The 17,518-nt window shown below is 52.8% G+C and overlaps 7 protein-coding genes across 7 annotated transcripts; 4 read left to right on the forward strand and 3 right to left on the reverse strand.

The window, feature by feature from the left end:
• Positions 1-288: 288 nt before the first annotated feature.
• Positions 289-1,017, forward strand: T069G_09530 (uncharacterized protein; the record flags this gene model as incomplete). Its single annotated transcript, XM_056176740.1, has 3 exons — positions 289-381; positions 513-871; positions 954-1,017. The coding sequence occupies 3 exons, from the start codon at positions 289-291 to the stop codon at positions 1,015-1,017; spliced, it is 516 nt and encodes a 171-aa protein (XP_056025218.1).
• A 755-nt stretch (positions 1,018-1,772) lies between these two features.
• On the forward strand, positions 1,773-2,463 carry T069G_09531 (uncharacterized protein; the record flags this gene model as incomplete). Its single annotated transcript, XM_056176741.1, has 3 exons — positions 1,773-2,100; positions 2,221-2,295; positions 2,363-2,463. 3 exons carry the CDS (start codon positions 1,773-1,775, stop codon positions 2,461-2,463), a joined length of 504 nt encoding a protein of 167 aa, XP_056025219.1.
• A 146-nt stretch (positions 2,464-2,609) lies between these two features.
• Positions 2,610-3,704, reverse strand: T069G_09532 (uncharacterized protein; the record flags this gene model as incomplete). The annotated part of the gene is made up of 2 exons (XM_056176742.1): positions 2,610-3,261; positions 3,367-3,704. 2 exons carry the CDS (start codon positions 3,702-3,704, stop codon positions 2,610-2,612), a joined length of 990 nt encoding a protein of 329 aa, XP_056025220.1.
• Positions 3,705-4,508: 804 nt separating this feature from the next.
• On the reverse strand, positions 4,509-5,382 carry T069G_09533 (nuclear pore complex component domain-containing protein; the record flags this gene model as incomplete). The annotated part of the gene is made up of 2 exons (XM_056176743.1): positions 4,509-5,076; positions 5,171-5,382. The coding sequence occupies 2 exons, from the start codon at positions 5,380-5,382 to the stop codon at positions 4,509-4,511; spliced, it is 780 nt and encodes a 259-aa protein (XP_056025221.1).
• A 1,135-nt stretch (positions 5,383-6,517) lies between these two features.
• Positions 6,518-8,619, forward strand: T069G_09534 (uncharacterized protein; the record flags this gene model as incomplete). The annotated part of the gene is made up of 5 exons (XM_056176744.1): positions 6,518-7,019; positions 7,142-7,651; positions 7,712-8,064; positions 8,119-8,417; positions 8,475-8,619. 5 exons carry the CDS (start codon positions 6,518-6,520, stop codon positions 8,617-8,619), a joined length of 1,809 nt encoding a protein of 602 aa, XP_056025222.1.
• An 856-nt stretch (positions 8,620-9,475) lies between these two features.
• T069G_09535 (ERG2 and sigma1 receptor like protein domain-containing protein) lies at positions 9,476-10,220 on the forward strand (the record flags this gene model as incomplete). The annotated part of the gene is made up of 2 exons (XM_056176745.1): positions 9,476-9,815; positions 9,883-10,220. 2 exons carry the CDS (start codon positions 9,476-9,478, stop codon positions 10,218-10,220), a joined length of 678 nt encoding a protein of 225 aa, XP_056025223.1.
• A 991-nt stretch (positions 10,221-11,211) lies between these two features.
• T069G_09536 (nmrA-like family domain-containing protein) lies at positions 11,212-12,588 on the reverse strand (the record flags this gene model as incomplete). The annotated part of the gene is made up of 2 exons (XM_056176746.1): positions 11,212-12,192; positions 12,250-12,588. The coding sequence occupies 2 exons, from the start codon at positions 12,586-12,588 to the stop codon at positions 11,212-11,214; spliced, it is 1,320 nt and encodes a 439-aa protein (XP_056025224.1).
• Between the last annotated feature and the right edge of the window lie 4,930 nt (positions 12,589-17,518).

The raw sequence follows: 17,518 nt of genomic DNA on the forward strand, positions 1-17,518 counted from the left end.
TACCTTGATACAGTGCAAACATGTTTCATCGCCCAGCAGCCGGGCGCACGTGACTCTGACGTTGGCTCAGCCGCTGGACTGGCGCTACCGCCAAATCCCAGCCTTTCAGCGGAGCGTCATCACCAAGCCGACTAAAGCCTCTCCAACCTACAATCAATCCATCTTCTCGTCGAACGCCGCATCTTCATCGCCAGCCTTTTCTCCATTCAGCGCCTTTCATCTTCGCCGCTTAATCTCTTCTCTCTTCTGTATTTTCCCACCGACTCTCCGACCCTCGACTTGGACAACATGGAGGAAGAGCGCCTCTGGAAGTTTAGGAAGCCTGAGTGGTTGAACAGCATCTGGGCCCGGAACGCTGGCGTCTACGGTGCCGGAGCTTTGGTGAGTTTATTTCCATCCTGCCGAGTCTCAGCACCTCATTATCTTTTGATCGGCGAGAGAAACTTCTCCGGACCTTTGTCGACAGGTCCACGACTCCCCGAGAAGCTGCTGGCTGACGTATGCATTCGCAGTTCTCCCTCGCCTTCTATGTCATGCTCGACTCCGCCGTCTGGTCCAAGTCGGCCAAGAACGGCTCCAATGTCCACGTGAAATTCGTAGACTGGCTGCCGCTCATCTTCTCCAGCCTGGGCATGCTCATCATCAATTCGGTCGAAAAACAACGCCTCAGCGCCGACTCTTTCAGCTATAGTGGATCTGGTGTCGCATGGAAGGCGCGCGTGGTCTTGTTCCTGGGATTCGCAGCCCTTGCCGGCGGCATGGCCGGAGGTGTCACCGTTTTTGTCCTCAAGTTTGTTGTTCCTGGAGTCGGCATGCCGGCCCTGAGCATGGGCATTGAGAATCTTGTCAGCAACGCCCTCGTGGGATGCAGGTATGTACAATTCATTCGGCGGCTGGTTGTCAAACCAGCGCAAGGATGAAATGCATCAGCTAACCTTGAATCGCACCTTTAGCTCTGTCGTCTTGTGGATCAGCCAGAACATGGAGGACGAGTTCACCTACAACCTCTCGCTTTAACTGACTGGACCTTGTACTGCGCGCAAAAGAGGGGAGCAAGTGAGGAGCAAGTGTCGGCGAATGTCTTTGGATCACGGGCGTAACTTGGGGCTCTCGGGAAGGGTCTGGATTTCTTGTTTTTATTTCCCTTTTGGCACACGCGCGAGCATACGCAGAGACTTTAACAAGGCGCAGCTGGTGATGATTTAAGCCTTTGTTTCTTGTACGAATCGAAACGATCAGTTCGCTGTATGAATTTGAACTTGGGCCATGTTTCATATTGTACGGGCCAAGAAATTGGCAATGTATTGGTGTTTGTAGTTGAGCATGTTGAGCATGTTGAGGGTTCCTCTCCCTTCAGAAACCAAGCAGAATCCAAGCCTTTCATCAATATTCAGTTTCCAGAATCTTTAGAAAATGAACCCACAAAAAGCACTGCAGGGGGCGGCATTGCAGTTGAGGCTATCAAAGCAGGGCCGACATAGTATGGAGTACAAACCGCAGAGAGCTGTCACTGCTAGCGCTATCCACCAATAACTTTTTTTGGTCCATCAATGGCCATCTATCCAATCCTCTTCAGTAAACAACAAACATAAACAAGAAAATACCCTTGCATTCTCCTTCGACACTGCATACTACAGATTGGCGCATATTCCATTACCATCGCCTTTTATTTTATTTCATCGACGCTATATAACACATCATCCGTACCGTCATCATCGATACCGCACTTCCTTTCAACTCCCGCTTTCCAAGACATATAAAAACAAAAAGCCATGAACGAGCGAACCCGCAGCGCCGGATCCTCGCGCACAACCAGAAGTTCCGGCCTGGCCGCCGCGAGCAGCAGCAACAGCGCCAACGGCAGCAAGACAAGCCTCTTCCGGAGCCACTTCATCAGGCGGCCCAACGCTGCGTCGGCGGCCGATCCCGAGGGCGTCGTGCGCCAGGACGGCGAGACGCAGCAGCAGCAGCAGTCCGAGGCAGCGGCGGAGCTGGTGGTGCGCGATCAGCACGGTGAGGTTGAGATTGGGAACCCTCCCACGCCGGTGGTGGACGACGAGGAGGAGTTGCAGGCGTTGGAGTATCAGCAGGAGAATGAGAGTGAGGAAAACCACCTTGAGCCCCAATTGCTTTCATTGTTGTCTGCGTTTATTGGTTTTCTTTTATCTATCTATGCGGGTAGGAGTTTTCGCTAACTAGGTACGTTGCTTGTTCATCTAGGAGAAAAGCAGCGCTTAGCAGAGGCCATTCGCCATTACCAAATCAGCCACAGCTCCATGGCCGATCAACCAGACGGTGAGTTGAATCGCATTCGCAACTCGGGATGAAGGTTTGTTGGCTGACTTTGTGGGATCGAATTCAGCCCTTTTCGAGGCGGTCCGCGAGAGCAACAGGAGCAAGGTCAGCGCATTGGCCGAAGACAACTGGATGTTCGAGCCGGAAGAACAGCCGCGCATATCATGAACGACGAAAGACGATCAGCGTTAATTTTGCTCCTTTTCTATCCACCCCGCCGTTATGACTATGATACATGAATGATTCTATTTCGTCGCTGCCGATCCAAGCAAGATATGAGAAGAAGATGATGATCAAGAAGAAGAAATTGCTTCTTAGTCTAGCCCTTCAGCAGCAGGAGCGTCCGCTCCACGCAGCCCCGGCCGCCGTGTCTGTTGCGGCGGCGCGGCACCACCTCCGCCAAACAGTCCGCTCATCATGTCCATCAGGGGGTTGCTCTGTCGCGGCTTCTGTATGCCAAAGTACATCTCGCCAATCATCTCCAGAGGCTCCGCCCACGCCTCGGCCTCGTCTATCTGCGTCGCATACTTGGACACCAGACCCTTGTAGACTTCGGGAGCCCCTCGCTGGATGGCCAGGAGCAGCAGGCCCAAGAAGTTGAGCAGCGGGAGGCTAGGGAAGATGCGAACGTCGGAGGTGGCGCTGGAAACGTCTTGGACACCGAGGGTCGGGTTGTCGTTTGTGAGGGCGCTGGCGAAGAGTCGATAGCTGGTGGTGGCGGCGCGGACGTTGCCGACGAGGAGATAGGGGAGGACAGCTCGCGCTGCAAAGTGCGGTGCCATGTGAGCGTCTCCTTCTCTGTACCAAGCATACTCCATGTTGAAGAGCACTTCTGGCGAGTCCTTGGTTCCCAGTATCAGGTGTCGTTCGGCCTCGTATGTCTCGTGCTCTTCAGCGTATAGTGAGCCAGCAACATGGTGCAGCTCTGGATCGCCCGCAGGGTACTCGCCAAACTTGGAAGACCATCTAATGCCAGGCCATAGCTGTCAGCCATCTTATAACGTAACATACGACCACCCGCCCAGCACAACACATATATGGCAAACCTCCCCCAGGTTTTTTTTTACTCACCCCATGCTCTCAGTAATAAACTTCTTCCTTGTGGGCTCTTCCGGATCAAACAGCCGCAGACACGTCAGCAGTCTCCCCTTGCTCGTCGCATCCGGCTTCAGCTCAGCCTGCTTATACACGTCCACCATCATGACACACAAGTCGCCGCCACTGCCGCCCTGCGCCGCCTTGAGCAGCGACTGCGCGACGCTGTAGAGGATGTCGATTGCCGCGGGCCAGTTCTGCGTCTTGATGTAGCGCGAGGCGGCGACTCGCGTCTGCTGCTGCGCTTCGTAAAAGTCGCCCTCGGCGATCTTTTCCTGCAGCCGGGCGACGATGCGTTCGACTTTGCTAGTCATGGCGGGAGGCGGAGACGGTACTCGAAAGCTCAGCTATAAAGAGAGAGAGAGAGAGTCTTTCTTTTCCTAGAAGGCGAGGTGAAGGTGGCCAAGGTTTGGGTTGTGGTATAGGAGAAGGAGAGTGTTCGTGTTCTGGGAGCTATGATGGATAGAGAGGATGGAGGGGTAGCAGCAGGCTTGGGTGGGATTTGCAACCAACCTACTGTAGCTCCAGTTTGTTTCCTCTATAAGCCTGAACTATGGCATCGAACTCCAAACCTATTACATCATCACCAGCGCGAATAGTGTAGCGGTTAGCATGCATGCTTCCCAAGCATGCGACCCGGGTTCGAGTCCCGGTTCGCGCATCCCTTTTTGCCTTTTCGCGGTCTGCTTCACGTCTTGTTTTTCTTTTTGATTGCAGACATCTCAATCCAGCTTCTTTTCTGTTTCTCAGGTTAGTAGCGGGGGAGTGGTCTTTGCACTTATAGAAAGATATGGAGCATAAAGTGGACCGGCTCTCAGTTTTGCCAACAGGTACTGAGTCAAGCAACGTCAAGCAGCTTCGGGAATTAGCAGGAAGGCCTACAAGGTCGTGTACCCAAAAAGACCATGCTTAACTACCATATTGCTACGTACGTTTATCATAAAGACGGCTGTTCTATATTACATTGTTGCCCTTTAATGTGCCAACCCAGAGTTAAAACCCCCGGCACTCGCCTTCTGGTTTTATACTCCAGCCTCGAGAGCTACGAAATACCATGTTTCCCTTGCAAAAGTTTCCAGATTTATAAAAAGCCCCCTGACGTGTTTAATCCTTACGTATCAGTGAGCCCAAGTGCTACCCGACGGCCTTCTTCCCTTCTCGTATAACCATTTATTATTAAGTCCAATGCTCGTCCTCTTGCCTCCCGCTGGGCTTGGTGAGGTAGGGTCAGAGAAGATGTTGGACGAGGTGCTCGCGCCAAAGGAGCCCGGCGATCCAAAGGATGTCCTTCTATTGTTCATGCCGTTGACGCTCTGGGAGAGAGGGCTCCCAATGGGGGAGAATTGGGAGAGTGCGCCAGCAAAGCTCGGGGGAAGAGGTTTGGTGATGTCGCCTCCTCGACCATCCAGAGGCGAGCCAGGATAGCTAGCTCTACTTCCCACTGAGCCCGCAATGGATGGTGTTCGTGAATATCGCGGAGGTGTGCTGAACTTTGCCTCGGGCATAGGTGCGACCACCGACGGATCGAGTCCCAGCAACTTTCGCTGGGTAGCCGTCAATGGGATATCGGAAAGCTCGTCTTTCGGCCGAATGAGCGGCAGACATGCCATGCCAATCTGGATGAAGGGGAGGAGCTGGGCGAGAAACCATGCCCATCCGAGGTATAGTCGGAGTGGCTTGGGCAACCTAAATTGTCGATGTGGTGTTAGAAAATGCACCTTCATGTGCTGGAATCCCAGCCGTCGTCTCTTGTGTTTTCTCTCACATTTGCGCGTCCAACTTGAACTTGGCTAGCAGCTGAAGAGACCACATAGCCAGCAAGGCGACAATGTTGTAGGCAATCCGCCGCACGTTCTTCTCGGAGAAGTTGGTAGCATCGCGACGTCTGGTGATTTCGTCAAGTCGAGGGTGCCTCCACGTGCCTGGGCTGTCGGTAGCTGTGGCCGCCGTAACTTGCTTCACGGGCGTGGTCGCCCTGGCCAAGCTCGACATTCTGAGGAATTGCGAGCCCAGAGGACACAGAGAAACGGTCTGTGGGGGATTGAACGGTAACCGGTCGGCGGTAAAACAGTATGAATGTGTTTATTCAGTTTTCCTGATGCGGGCGTTGGTAAGCTAGGCCAACTTCACGAGACTAGGCGCAAGCAAACAAGGGCAGGAAAAAAAATCAGAGCAAGAGTTGGAGGACGTGTTGGACATACAAAGACCGTCGCAGGTTGCCGAAGAGAGGCTGAGCCTCGCGCAGATTCACTAGATTCGTTAGTACAGCCAGAGGAGGGGAGGGAACAGTGGCCAGGGCGGCCTCGAGCTTGTGATGCCCGGTGTTGTTTATGTTTGCATTACAGTAGTAACGTCGTGAGAGCAACTGGGAAGATTGGCTGTGCAGGGGTGATGCAAAGGCACTGGAGAGGTGAGCCGGCAGCGGCACTGTAGGCGCACGGGCCCGCACATTTACAAGGGCCCTTCAGTGGCTGCCCGGCTGCAGTCAAGGCCCATTGAAATTCCCATAGCGGCATCGCCCAGCGCGCCTCTCACTGAAAGCTCGAGTTCGGAGGGCACTTGACGATGGGCATAGAGAGGACGGCCGGTACCTAGCTGCAAGGTACCGCGCCAGTCGACTCCGCGCACGTCGGTACCTGTGCGCACGCCTGCGACAAGTACCCGTCGTCGCTCAAAACCCGCAGCTAGGGCGAGGCAAGGTCATCGCAGGGCGAATTGGCTTTTTGCTGCTAGCCTTATTAGCAATGCGCGTACGTGCGCCTCGTGCTTGACCTCAGCTTTTCTTGCCCGCGAGAAATGTACCGGTAGCTTGTCCCCATTTCCCTGGTCTTGTGGAAACTCCCAGCCCGTCCGTTGTCATCAATTCTTCTCCCACATCACCATCACCCTCGCATCATCATCATCCCTATCCATCAGCTGCTTGGCCACGACCCTCGCCATCGCCATCGGATCGCCATCGGCATCAGCGTCTGTCTGCTTGGTGCAAGTCCGAATTCCCCTGGCGCCAGAGTCATAAATCATGCGCCGTTAATTCCATTGTCCAACGCAAGACGAACAACGACGCACTCTAGCTTGTCCCTCAAAACAAAGCCCGACTTCAACGTCATCACCACAAACTGCTCGCGCCATGGCCGCCTCGCCCAGCTCAGCGGACGCCGCGTCAGATGTAGAGCACCGGAGCTCTCCTGCTCCAGAAACCAAGTCGTTTGCTTCGCGCGCCGAAGTCGACGATGAAGACACCATCATCGCAACCCCTTCCGAGGCCGCTGAGAAGCCCGCCAGGAGCAAGGGTAAAGGAAAAGACAAGGACAAGGACAAGGACGCGCAGCCTCAGATTGGCAAAATCCGGCATTTGAAGAAGGAGGATGGAGAGCCTCTGTGGCGCAAGGATATCCAGTACGACTTCTTGAGGGCCGTCTTCGACAATGAACAAAAGGTCTTTACCAACTCGTACGACACTGAACTGGAGAAGCAATGCTTTGCCGACTTGTACATCGACACCATGGCGCGCAGTTCCAAGACAAGCAAAGTGCTAAGGGACAAGTTGATGAATGACCGAGAAGCTGCCAAAGGCATGGCAATGGTCTGTTTGCTGGTTAACATGGGCCGCATGAACACGACTCTCAACTGTGAGTACCTCCCCTACCCGACAGATTATTTCCTCATACTCCATCCATACACCTATGCATCCGTCTATTCAGTTGCATCAAACATCTTGAGCGCTCCAACAAACTAACCCATGAATCCATAGTCTTTCCTGAAATGCGAGCGCAGCTGCGGACATATCACGCCATTCCTTCTCTCCAAGCGCAGCAAGATCCTCACGCCTACAAGCAGCTGCAAGACGCCCCGCGTCTAAAGTCCATACTCAAGGGCGGCGCGGAGGATCGCGACGAACCGAATTCTTTGGACAAGATTAAGCAGCGTGGGATTCCTCGCACCAATCCCGTCAACCTCATTTTTGTCATGTGCAACTCGGCGCAAAAAGTCGCAGAATTGCATTTCCCGCTCCATCGCGAATTTCACGACGTCATTATGAAAACCCAATACACCAGCATGTCGAGAGCAAAGGCTTTTTTGTGGCTAATGTGGTTCTACCTCGAATCTGATTTTACGGAGGAGGGATGTGAGGAGAATCCTTTCGGCCCTGGCGTAGACTACGGTCTCGATGTTGCCAACCAAGGAGTCCCTAAGCTCGAAGAAATGACCGAGGAGCAGGAAGCCGCAGAGAATGTTGACCCAGCTGTCGAGATTGAGTTTGGTCACGAGAAACAGAAAATCCGTGCCACAATCTTGGAAATGGATCATCAATTCCTAACAGAGCGAGAGAAGCGTGGCAAAGCTCGACCATCGCTGGCAGATGATGGCCCTGCGATTTTGCCCCGAATCCGACCTTCCAAGCATGAATCTGACATTGAGAGTACGCGATCGACACCTCCTCCGAGAGCACTAGCCCGAACGATTGCGGTTATGAATGGACGTCGAACGGCTCCTCTCAAGTATCAGATTTTCGAAGGTTCCTCGCCTGCTCGCCACGGAAACGAGAGTGGCGTTGTCGCCAGAAAACCTCGTCCGCCGACAGCACATCAGCTTGCCGTTGAGCGAAACCGAAGCCAAAGAGTAGAGTACATTCTTGACCGTGGCCTTCGAAAACACCATCACAAAAGCAGAAAGGTCCGGCGACAAGAGGGTGCCATTGTGAGAACATACCGGCGTTTGCAAGCCCAGGCTGATCCTTTCGAGGATAGCGATGGCGAGGGCCATACTCCACGCAACTTGCCTGTCAGTGGTGATAAAGGCAGCAATGCCTTTAGAGAAAGGGGCATAGGCGGGCTCTGCCTGTTGGCCACCGACAAGGACGACTATGGCGAGGAGGTGAGCTCGTATGCCGCCTCCATTCGACGATCGACGCGCCGTCTGGCTCGTTGGCGAGGGCACGAAGACGAGCTTGGCGTGATTCCCACAACCAAGAAGCCCAAGCCAGCCACGGCCAACGAGAATGGCAACGGCGAGAATTTGATTGATGGGTCAGACCTCCTTGCCGCCGAAGATGCTGATGCCAAGGTCAACGGCAATGCGTCCAGGGACGATGACAAGGACGCAAATGGCGACACTGCCATGCTGGATGATGTAGACATGGAAGATGCCGATAACGCGGCGATTGTGGATGAGGACGTTGATGACGCGGATAAGACAGAGGAGGCCATGGTGGACTCGGATGGTGAGTAGTTGGGCGCGGATTTCGCGCTGGGTTGTCAATTCACACTAGGGGAGGAGGAAAACCAAAAGGGAACTACATTCGGAACTGATTTTGCTTCACACTGAGGAAACTTGTACACAAAGGATACGGCTGGGAGAGGTTTAGATTTTCCAGAGGCGTCGAGGCGTTTGACTGAGAGCCCGCATCAGCGCTCCGTAATGACTACACTGTGATTAATTAACTGCAAATCCTGAAAAGCTGCTCCAGCCGTGATCGTGAACAAATCAAACTACAAAACAACAACAAAGGAGTGGTCGCCTGTGTGTTGGTTAGGTGCTGATTTGGCCGCAATATTTCGGATATTGATGGTCGGATTACACGCGCCGATCTGGCATAACGCACGAGTACGAATACGAAGCTGCATTCGGAGGGAAGCCTCTCCACCAAAACATGAACGACCTCATCCGGATCGCCGTGATCCGGCCGAGCGGTGAGGTGCGGCAGAACGAGCGCGCGAGTCCTCGGGTGCCGAGAATGACAATCCAATAAGTTGTAAGGCAATTGGAATTCTTTATTAATAGAGCAGATCGAATTGGCTTCAGAGGAATTAGCTGCTTGCCGTGACATCTTTGCGCAGTTCGGAAGAAAACTGGGCGATTCATCGGCGTTTCGTTGAAGTTGTTTTATTGCCGGGTGTTGTGCTTACTTGGCTAAATTTTGGCCCAATTCCCAAAGTGGTTCGTTTCCGATAACTCGCCCTTCCTTTCAATTCCCCTAAAGCTTTTGTTTTCCTTTTTTTTTTCTTTTTTAGAATTAATCCGTGTAATATATACTAATTCTCTTTTTTTTTTCTTTTTCAGGTTCTTATAGAAGAGAAGCAAGCCAATGCCTCGCAACGAACCCTCCCCGCCCGGCATCAGCCGCCTGCTGGCCATCCTGGGCCTTTTGACGGCGCTGCTAGCATCCGTGGTGTACGTGCTCGACCAGGACCTGGAGCGGTTCTACGTCTTCGATACGGATCACCTGCACGATCTTGCGCAGCGGGGAGTCGCCGAGCATGGCAACAACACGCGGGGCATCGTCAAGTACATCGTGGACGAGCTGAATGAGAAAGTGCCGGGATACGTCAACCTGGAGGAGGACTGGGTGTTTAACAATGCTGGCGGGGCCATGGGAGCCATGTATATCATCCACGCCAGCGTGACTGAGTATCTCATCATCTTTGGTGAGTAAAAAAAACAAACAACAAAACAAAAAGAAGAAGAGAAAGACAGCTAATAGATAACTCTCAGGCACGGCCATCGGCACAGAGGGCCACACCGGCCGCCACACGGCCGACGACTACTTCCACATCCTGTCCGGCACGCAGGTCGCCTACGTCCCCGGCGAGTACGAGCCCGAGGTGTATCCCGCCGGCAGCGTGCACCACCTGCGCCGCGGCGACGCCAAGCAGTACAAGATGCCCGAGGGCTGCTTCGCGCTCGAGTACGCCCGCGGCTGGATCCCGCCCATGCTCTTCTTCGGCTTTGCAGATGGCCTGAGCAGCACGCTCGACTTCCCGACGCTGTGGAAGACGACGTACATTACTGGCCAGCAGATGATTGGGAACTTGCTCAAGGGGAAGCTGTGAGGCTAGTTATGTTGTGTGTCTGTGTAGGCGTAGGTGAAATGGGAGTTTATGATAGAACTTCGGCTTGGAAACAAAAAGGAGCAAGGCAAACTATATGGGAAACATTATGGGATATGAATGTTATAGAAAAGCGGGAAACAGTGGTTTCGGGACATATACCTCGTAATTACAAGGTACTGTATATGTACCAAGCACATATATGTACGGATACATGATGAATACAAACCACAAATTACGACCAAGAACAACTTTCGTCTACCTGTTGTGTTACTTGAAATCCTCTGTACCACCCCAGACAGCCAGCCAATAAGATAGGGATAAGAAAAAAAATCATCAAGCTTTCCCCCTTGCTGCCCCTATCCTCTGTTGCGTGAATCTAGCACCAGCAAAAAGCCTCTCGACAGAAGTCACCCATTCACGCTCTAGTGAAACAAGACGCATGGCGGCAGTTAAAGTGCATATAGCAAGTTCGTATAAACTATATACTGCTGTGAAGAGGAGAGAAAAAATGGTCCGCTCCCAACAGTAACCCCCCTTTATTCACCGAGTTCCAAGACCGCGCGCCTTCGTCAGATTTGTTTTATATTTTTTAGTTCTCCGCCCTGCCAACCAACGCCACGCCAATGTGCAGTTGTGCTAAGAGGAGGAAAAATAGTCACCCATGTTGAAACTCCCATCGTCCATTGTCCAAGCGCTTTTTTTCTCTTATGAGTTGTGTGGAATATCGGTGTCGTTCGTAAAAGCTACCCATTATCAAGCAGTAGAGAGAGACCTACGCCTTTGGGGGGGCAAAAAAGAGAAATTGAAGAAAACCCGGGGAAATGGCAACCAAAAGAAAAATAAGAGAGAAGTAATGAAACAGTGCTCCAGATACACCATTCGACTCAAGCCGTGGCTCGAATTCCATGTCGATGTAAACGCCAAGGCTTGCAAAATACAATCATCGCCCATCCAATGACGACGGACGCAACTTGCACAAGAAACAGCTTCTCTAAGCAAGCCAGCTTTCTTCAGCTCGCTTCAGGCCACGCATGACAAGCCCATCTTCGTCGTCATCGTCGGACGACTCGTCCTCTACATCATCCTGGATTCTCATATTTTCCACAGAAGTCGTTGTGGCCTGCATCCGGGCCTCATGGCCGTCATCCTCCTCGTCAAACATCCACGTCAAGCCATTGGCTTCTTCTTCCAGTGGGAACATTTCTCTGGCATACTCTTCTAGCCCTCGAGGGCCCTCCCACAACTCAAGCGCTTCCCGCGGGCAGCTGGCTTCCAGCTTTGGGTCACCAAAGTAGGGGGGCTGCTTCGCGGGGTCCTTCTCGTTGGGATCAAAAAGCTTCTCCAGAGCCTCCAGCTGTTGTCGATATCCTGTAGGAATGCGAACTTTGATATCGATAGGTCCTCTTATATAGCGGACAGGGCGGCCGACTCCGCGGGCAAAGAGCTTGCAAGCTTCCACCGGAGTCAAGTATTCGTACGCCAAGGCGATGCGCTCCCCTTGCCACTTGGATACGCCGTCCTTGAAAAGTTGTATAATGGCAGGCCCAACGTCATGTTCAGCATCCAACCAAGGGAGCTTGGCGTCTTCGTGGAACGGAGCCTGCCATGTGAAAGAGCCATCCGGCTGCAGCTCCATGCAGAACAATGGGTAAAGCAGCGAGGTGAAATTGTTATTGTAGATGCCGGTGTAGACAAAGGTGGCAGGCAGACCCAGCTCCCTCACATATTCTTCAACCTTGTGCTTGGCGGCCCATAGAGGCAACGACGGCCACCCGGTGTGGTATACTGCGTGGTCGGGCATGGAAGAGTAGATGTAGTGTTGGATGTTTGCCTTTTTCGCCGCATCGGCCAGAGCCTTGCCGATCTGCAGTTCATCTCCGTAAAAAGTAGTGTTGATGAAGGCGAGCTGTGCGCCGCGGAAAAGATTGTCGATCAAATCGTGGTTGACGCCGACGCCGGGCATGGGGCCGTTCTGAGTTACATCTTTGTTCTCCTTGGTAGGCTGGTGTCTTGTATAGAGCTCGCCAACAATGATAGTGACGTTGGGGTTGGTGGACACTTCGGTAGCGACAACTCCTTCGAGATTCCGCAGCTGTGCACGAACATGGTAACCAACGGCCGTAGCCACGCGGATCAGCGACGCAGCTTGGCGGCCGCTAGCGTTTATAACGGCAATGGTCTTTGGCGTCGACATGAATCTCTTGGTAGGGCGGAAGGTCAAGGAATTGTTCCTCGAGTTGGCCAGAGGGGAAGACTCCGAGTAGGAGGATCGCGAATGCTTATGTTGCTTGTGGAAGCCGTTTGTCTGGTCGGTCGCGATATGGATGGGAAGGGCGCCCGTAACGGACCCGTTGAGTTGTGCCGGCATGGCTCCGTTTGGCTTGTTGGTGGGATCTGAGGCCGAAGCCGACTGGATGAAATTGGTCGCCGAGACAGGAAGTTGATTTGCTCCGACGCAGGCTGTGTATTTATTCGACAGGCAAGGCCACCGTTATCCGGACGTGCCAGCCCGCCTGTGAAACAGAGGCAGATGGCCTAGGAAGCGGATTTGATGGTGGGGGATCAAAAGAAAAAAAGAGGTAGCAGTAGGGCTTGTCTCTCAGCTCATGGATCGAAAACGAGTAGTCAGTACGTAAGAGCGAGGTATGACAGTGGATCGTGGGCCGTGGGTCGTGGGCCGTTTGAACGGGCGAGCGTGGGAGGACAAGCAGCGAGCACGGTATTACTTGTACTAGAAAGATCCAATGCCAGCGGCTGGACGCGGCGCACAGCAAAAGTGGTGATGATGTATGTAGGATCCCACGAGGGCAGCTCGGCGAGTCTCAGTGCAGAACTTGTCGGGTCTGGTCTAGGCCGGTGGCACAAACACGACACAGGCCCGGGGGACAAGCAGCGGATGGATATTCGAGAGCGGTGGGCGAATGAGTAAGAAGAGGCGGAAATGGGATGGAGTTGAATACAATTGGTCGCCAGGGGCCGAGGGGACCGCAGCCGGGATTGCCTGTGATATAACGAGACGAGACAAAAGGGGGCCGAGACGCTGTCGCAAGGAGCATTCATTCGCCGTGTAAAAGACCAGACAGACCACAGGCGGCGAGGCGAGGCGACGGGATACGGCCTCTGGATATACTGGATATACTGTACCGTAGAGGGGTCAAGTCTCTTTTTTTTTCCCGATAAGAACAACGGCTGTGGTCGATTTAGCTCGCGCGAATTGGGAGACTAGCTTCGAAGAGACGGAAAGATTGGGGTTAGTTGGAGTGGCCTCGCCACGCCTTGGCGTGTGAGGACTCTGGCAATTTCTTACTTAAATGGCGGCCGCGCGCTGAAACCAGTCAGATGGCTGGCTGCTGCTGGGTGCAGGGCGATAAGGGATGAGGAGGGGGGGTGGTTGTGTTGGGATAGGTAACTAAAGTAGATTCAAGATGGAGGGGGGGAATGAATCTTGCTTGAATGCAGTCTGTCAGTCTGTCTGTAATCAGGCAAATAAGGCGAACGAATAGTCAAGTCGACTCTCGGTATAGAATTCCGCATGTACTAAGCAGAAATATGCGTCATACTACAAATAAATATCCCTGGATGGGCAATTATTACTCGAATACTCATACTAATACATATCACTGATACCATCTACAATCCCGAGTGAAGTCAACGGCGATGCAGAATGACGGCACACCCTTGCCTCGCCCAGAGCAGCAGGAGCGAAGGTCGGAGGCGACGGGTACAGGCACAGGTACAGATACAGGCACTGTACCTACAGGGTACAGGTGCAAGTACCGCTTGGACCCCAAGATGAGAGACTTGCAGCGGTAGTACCAGGTACGAGAACTTTTGCACGGCGCACTTGTACCGACTCCGTGTAAAGGCAAGTGTCAAAGCCTCACCTGCAAGGTCCTCGATACGGCCATGTGCTGCAAAAGCTTGGGTTAGGGGTACCTGGTAGTACTTTGGTCTGGACTCTACTGAACGCAACTGAAAGGTGCCGCTAGGTACTGCCTGTGAAAATTTGGGGGAAAGAGCGAGCCCTAATCTCAGTGCATAGCATTCCCCATGGATGGTTAACGACGGCAAGAACAGAACAGAAAAGATGAAGTGAAAGAAAAAAAAAAAAAAAAAAAGTCGAAAAAAAAGTCGGAGCCCCCCGGCCGCTATCATCGACAGGAACGGAGCAACATGTAAGACTGTTAGGTACCCGGTACCTCTACCACCACCTCTTTTTTTGAGTTGGCTAGCCCGATCTCCGTCATCATGGATCCCTGTATGGAGTACCTTGCACAAACGGGCAACATCTGATTAGATTCGTGCAAGTCGAGACAACTGCTACGTAACATGGTACCTGTATGAGTGCTAGGCCTGTGTAAACTTTTGGCCAGTCAGACGCGCCGATAGGGCCCGCGACTGGCCTGATTTGCTCCAAAATCTTCCAAGCAAAAGTCGATCCATTCACGTGCGGATGACCTGACCGGAACAAGGCAAGGCTAGCAACGGGTTTCTGCTCGAGTTGTCGATGCCTTTCCGTTCGCATCAGATCAGAGAAATCCCATCCCATGCACGATGCGTGTCCAATCGGGCCAAAGGTGCGTTGAACCATTGATGCTGTGTTCCCTCACCACTTTACTTGAAGATAGTCTGGGGCCAGCCAATCGGGCGGCGTCGCTAAAGGAAGTCGCCTCTGGGATTTTCTTGTTTTGCGCCTTGGCTCCATGCAACTCCGCGGATGAGGCGCAAGGGCTTGCTGGACATTGCCGTTTATCTGGTATTACTACATGCCATTAGATAGTGCTGCCAGTACCACCAATGGCATGCACAAGCGCTAAAGACAGAAGAGGAACACAACCAAATGCTACACAAGATCAGAGCTAACGTGTGTAGGGAGCACAGGTACCATCTACTGTACGGAGTGCCAGGGCCTATCATCGTACACTGTGGCATCGGAAGAAAGGCGCACAAGGTCAGCAGACGACGTCGACAAAGGCACAGGACGGCTAGCGGTCTCTCCGAATGCCATCATACTCCATCTGCATGTGTACGAGTACCTCTGGTCTACCTGGGGGCTAACAGGTGAGGTCCAGTATTATGTATTACAAGTTGCATGACCTGCCCTTACCGAACACCACGACTCCATACAGACATGCCGCATCAGCCTAATGATACTGCCGTTCTGAACAACGTGTGTCAGTTATGGACATGTCCAAAGTCCCTACATGCAATGCTAAAGCTATGGAGCACAGTTTCCAGCGCCGGGGCTACCCAGAATGGCTGACCCGGCCTGTCACGCGCTCCTCACTTACGGACCAAAGCCGTAGCACATGGGGCTCGGTACTCCGTGCAGCGGCTCTCGATGCAGTACGGTGCACGCTGCCTAATTCGCGGCAGCTTACAGTACGAGTATATACATTGTCGACGCCGGATAGTGCTGAGACAATACTGGAGTTGGATTGCGGCATCGGACCAAAAGTTTGTCCCCAAGTACGAAGCATGAGTACCGCGCCCAAGAACTTGAAGGGCATGTGCCGTTCGGTGTAGGTACTTTTGAAGTATCCAATACAAAAATATTTTGGATTTGCGGCTCCGAGATAACCAAAGGCTATCTGAGGTATCTTATCGGGCCATTGGCTCTAAGAAGGAATGGGGTAGGATCTTCAACTTGACTCGACTCATGCCGCAGGATCCATGAGCAAAAAGACCCTTTGGAAGTATGAGAGAAGAGAAAGAGAAGGAAGAAAAAATTTCTTCTCGGCTGCCACAGTGCTACTCCCCCTTCGTATTCCCCATACAAAACCTCACTAAGAAATACGACCGCTAGGTAACAGTCTCCCGCGTTGCCGGCGTTCGGCCTATTTGCATTAGCTCTCGTTAATTCTTCCCACGTTTCCACGCTCCAGGTTCAACGAGGTTCAACCCCAGGGCCAAGAGCGGATACACGCAGAGAGACCAGAGCCCCTGCAGCGGCAAAGGAGAGGTTGAGATTAGGTAAATTTTTGCCCCGGTTCTCCAGTCAGATGATTTCGTTAACCTCATTCCATTGCTCATATCCTCAATTGCTTCAAGATCGCCTTGATATTGTTGGTCCATGTCACGAAATTTTTTCTCTTGCTGCCGGCCTGGACCGTCATCGATCGATCCAGAGCTCGAGTCACCAGACCTGTGATGATTTTTTCTTAGTAATTTTTCAAATTTCTGTCTACAGGGCCACGTTCTCCTTGCCTTGCCTTGCCTCCCACTCACTCCCTTCTAGCAACTACGAGTAATCTCTCTGAACCCTCAAGGTGCTACAGCTCCGTAATGTGATGGTTCCATCAATGGCTTGAGCTTGTCGACGTATACCTGGATTCGTACTAGGCCTAGCAGTTCTGGGTGTAACGGTTTATGCAGCCAATCCCCTGCGATAGCTTTCCCTCTGCATTCACACCTTGCCTTCTCATTCGTCACTCGCTGTGGCCTGTAGTGTAGCTCGTTGAGAGATCCTGCGTTCCGACACGCCGCACGCCGCACGACGCCGTTGATGCGGCTTCCCCATGCTATTACACCAACCGGCTTCCCGCCACTATCGCGACTTTGCCTTCTTTTCTTTCTTTCTTTCTTTTTCCATTTTAGCGCCCCCTGTGACTGCGCCCTACGAGCGGGTGAGAAAAGCTGGTGACAGGGTTGTGACTTCACCGGCTGCAGACAATGCCCGTAAACCCCAAAGAACCGCTCATCTAGCCGACGGTCAACCTCCTACGTGATACTATTTCCTCGTCTCAACCCCCCGCTCATGCAGGCCATTATGAATAGCATTGCCCCCAATTATTGGCTAGCTCATTTTCCTTGTCCTCGTGAGCTTCGTTGGCGCCGGATCGCGCAGAGACAGCAAACACTTTCTAGGGGGTACAGGACACGGTAAGCCCTTCAGCTCCTCCGCAAAACTCACGGAATGCGACAAAGGCGCACAACCTCGCCCGATCCATCAAGCTCAAGCGAGCGTCTCAAAACGCGGAGGAGGGACACTTTGTACTGCAGTACTTGTGCTTACACGAACGAGGAGAAACGAGGGGTGTGTTGCCGCAAACTCGGCCTATATCATGCATTAGCTCGCGTGCCCTTTTCCAAATTTCTTATTGCATTTCGGTCCCTATCGCGGTGAAATTATTGCCTGTACAGTAAAGTAGCAATACTCCGTGCGAGATGGACTGCCGTCCGTCACCCCGCGCGCACTTTGTCGACTCTTTTTGATCCCGGGAGAGCCCAACATGGCACAGGGCCCCCTGCGACGAGCCGAATACCGAAGGGCTTTTGGAATGATCAGTGCTTTTTTT

The sequence above is a fragment of the Trichoderma breve genome, chromosome 6 (assembly GCF_028502605.1).
Source record: "Trichoderma breve strain T069 chromosome 6, whole genome shotgun sequence".
Taxonomy (NCBI): domain Eukaryota; kingdom Fungi; phylum Ascomycota; class Sordariomycetes; order Hypocreales; family Hypocreaceae; genus Trichoderma; species Trichoderma breve.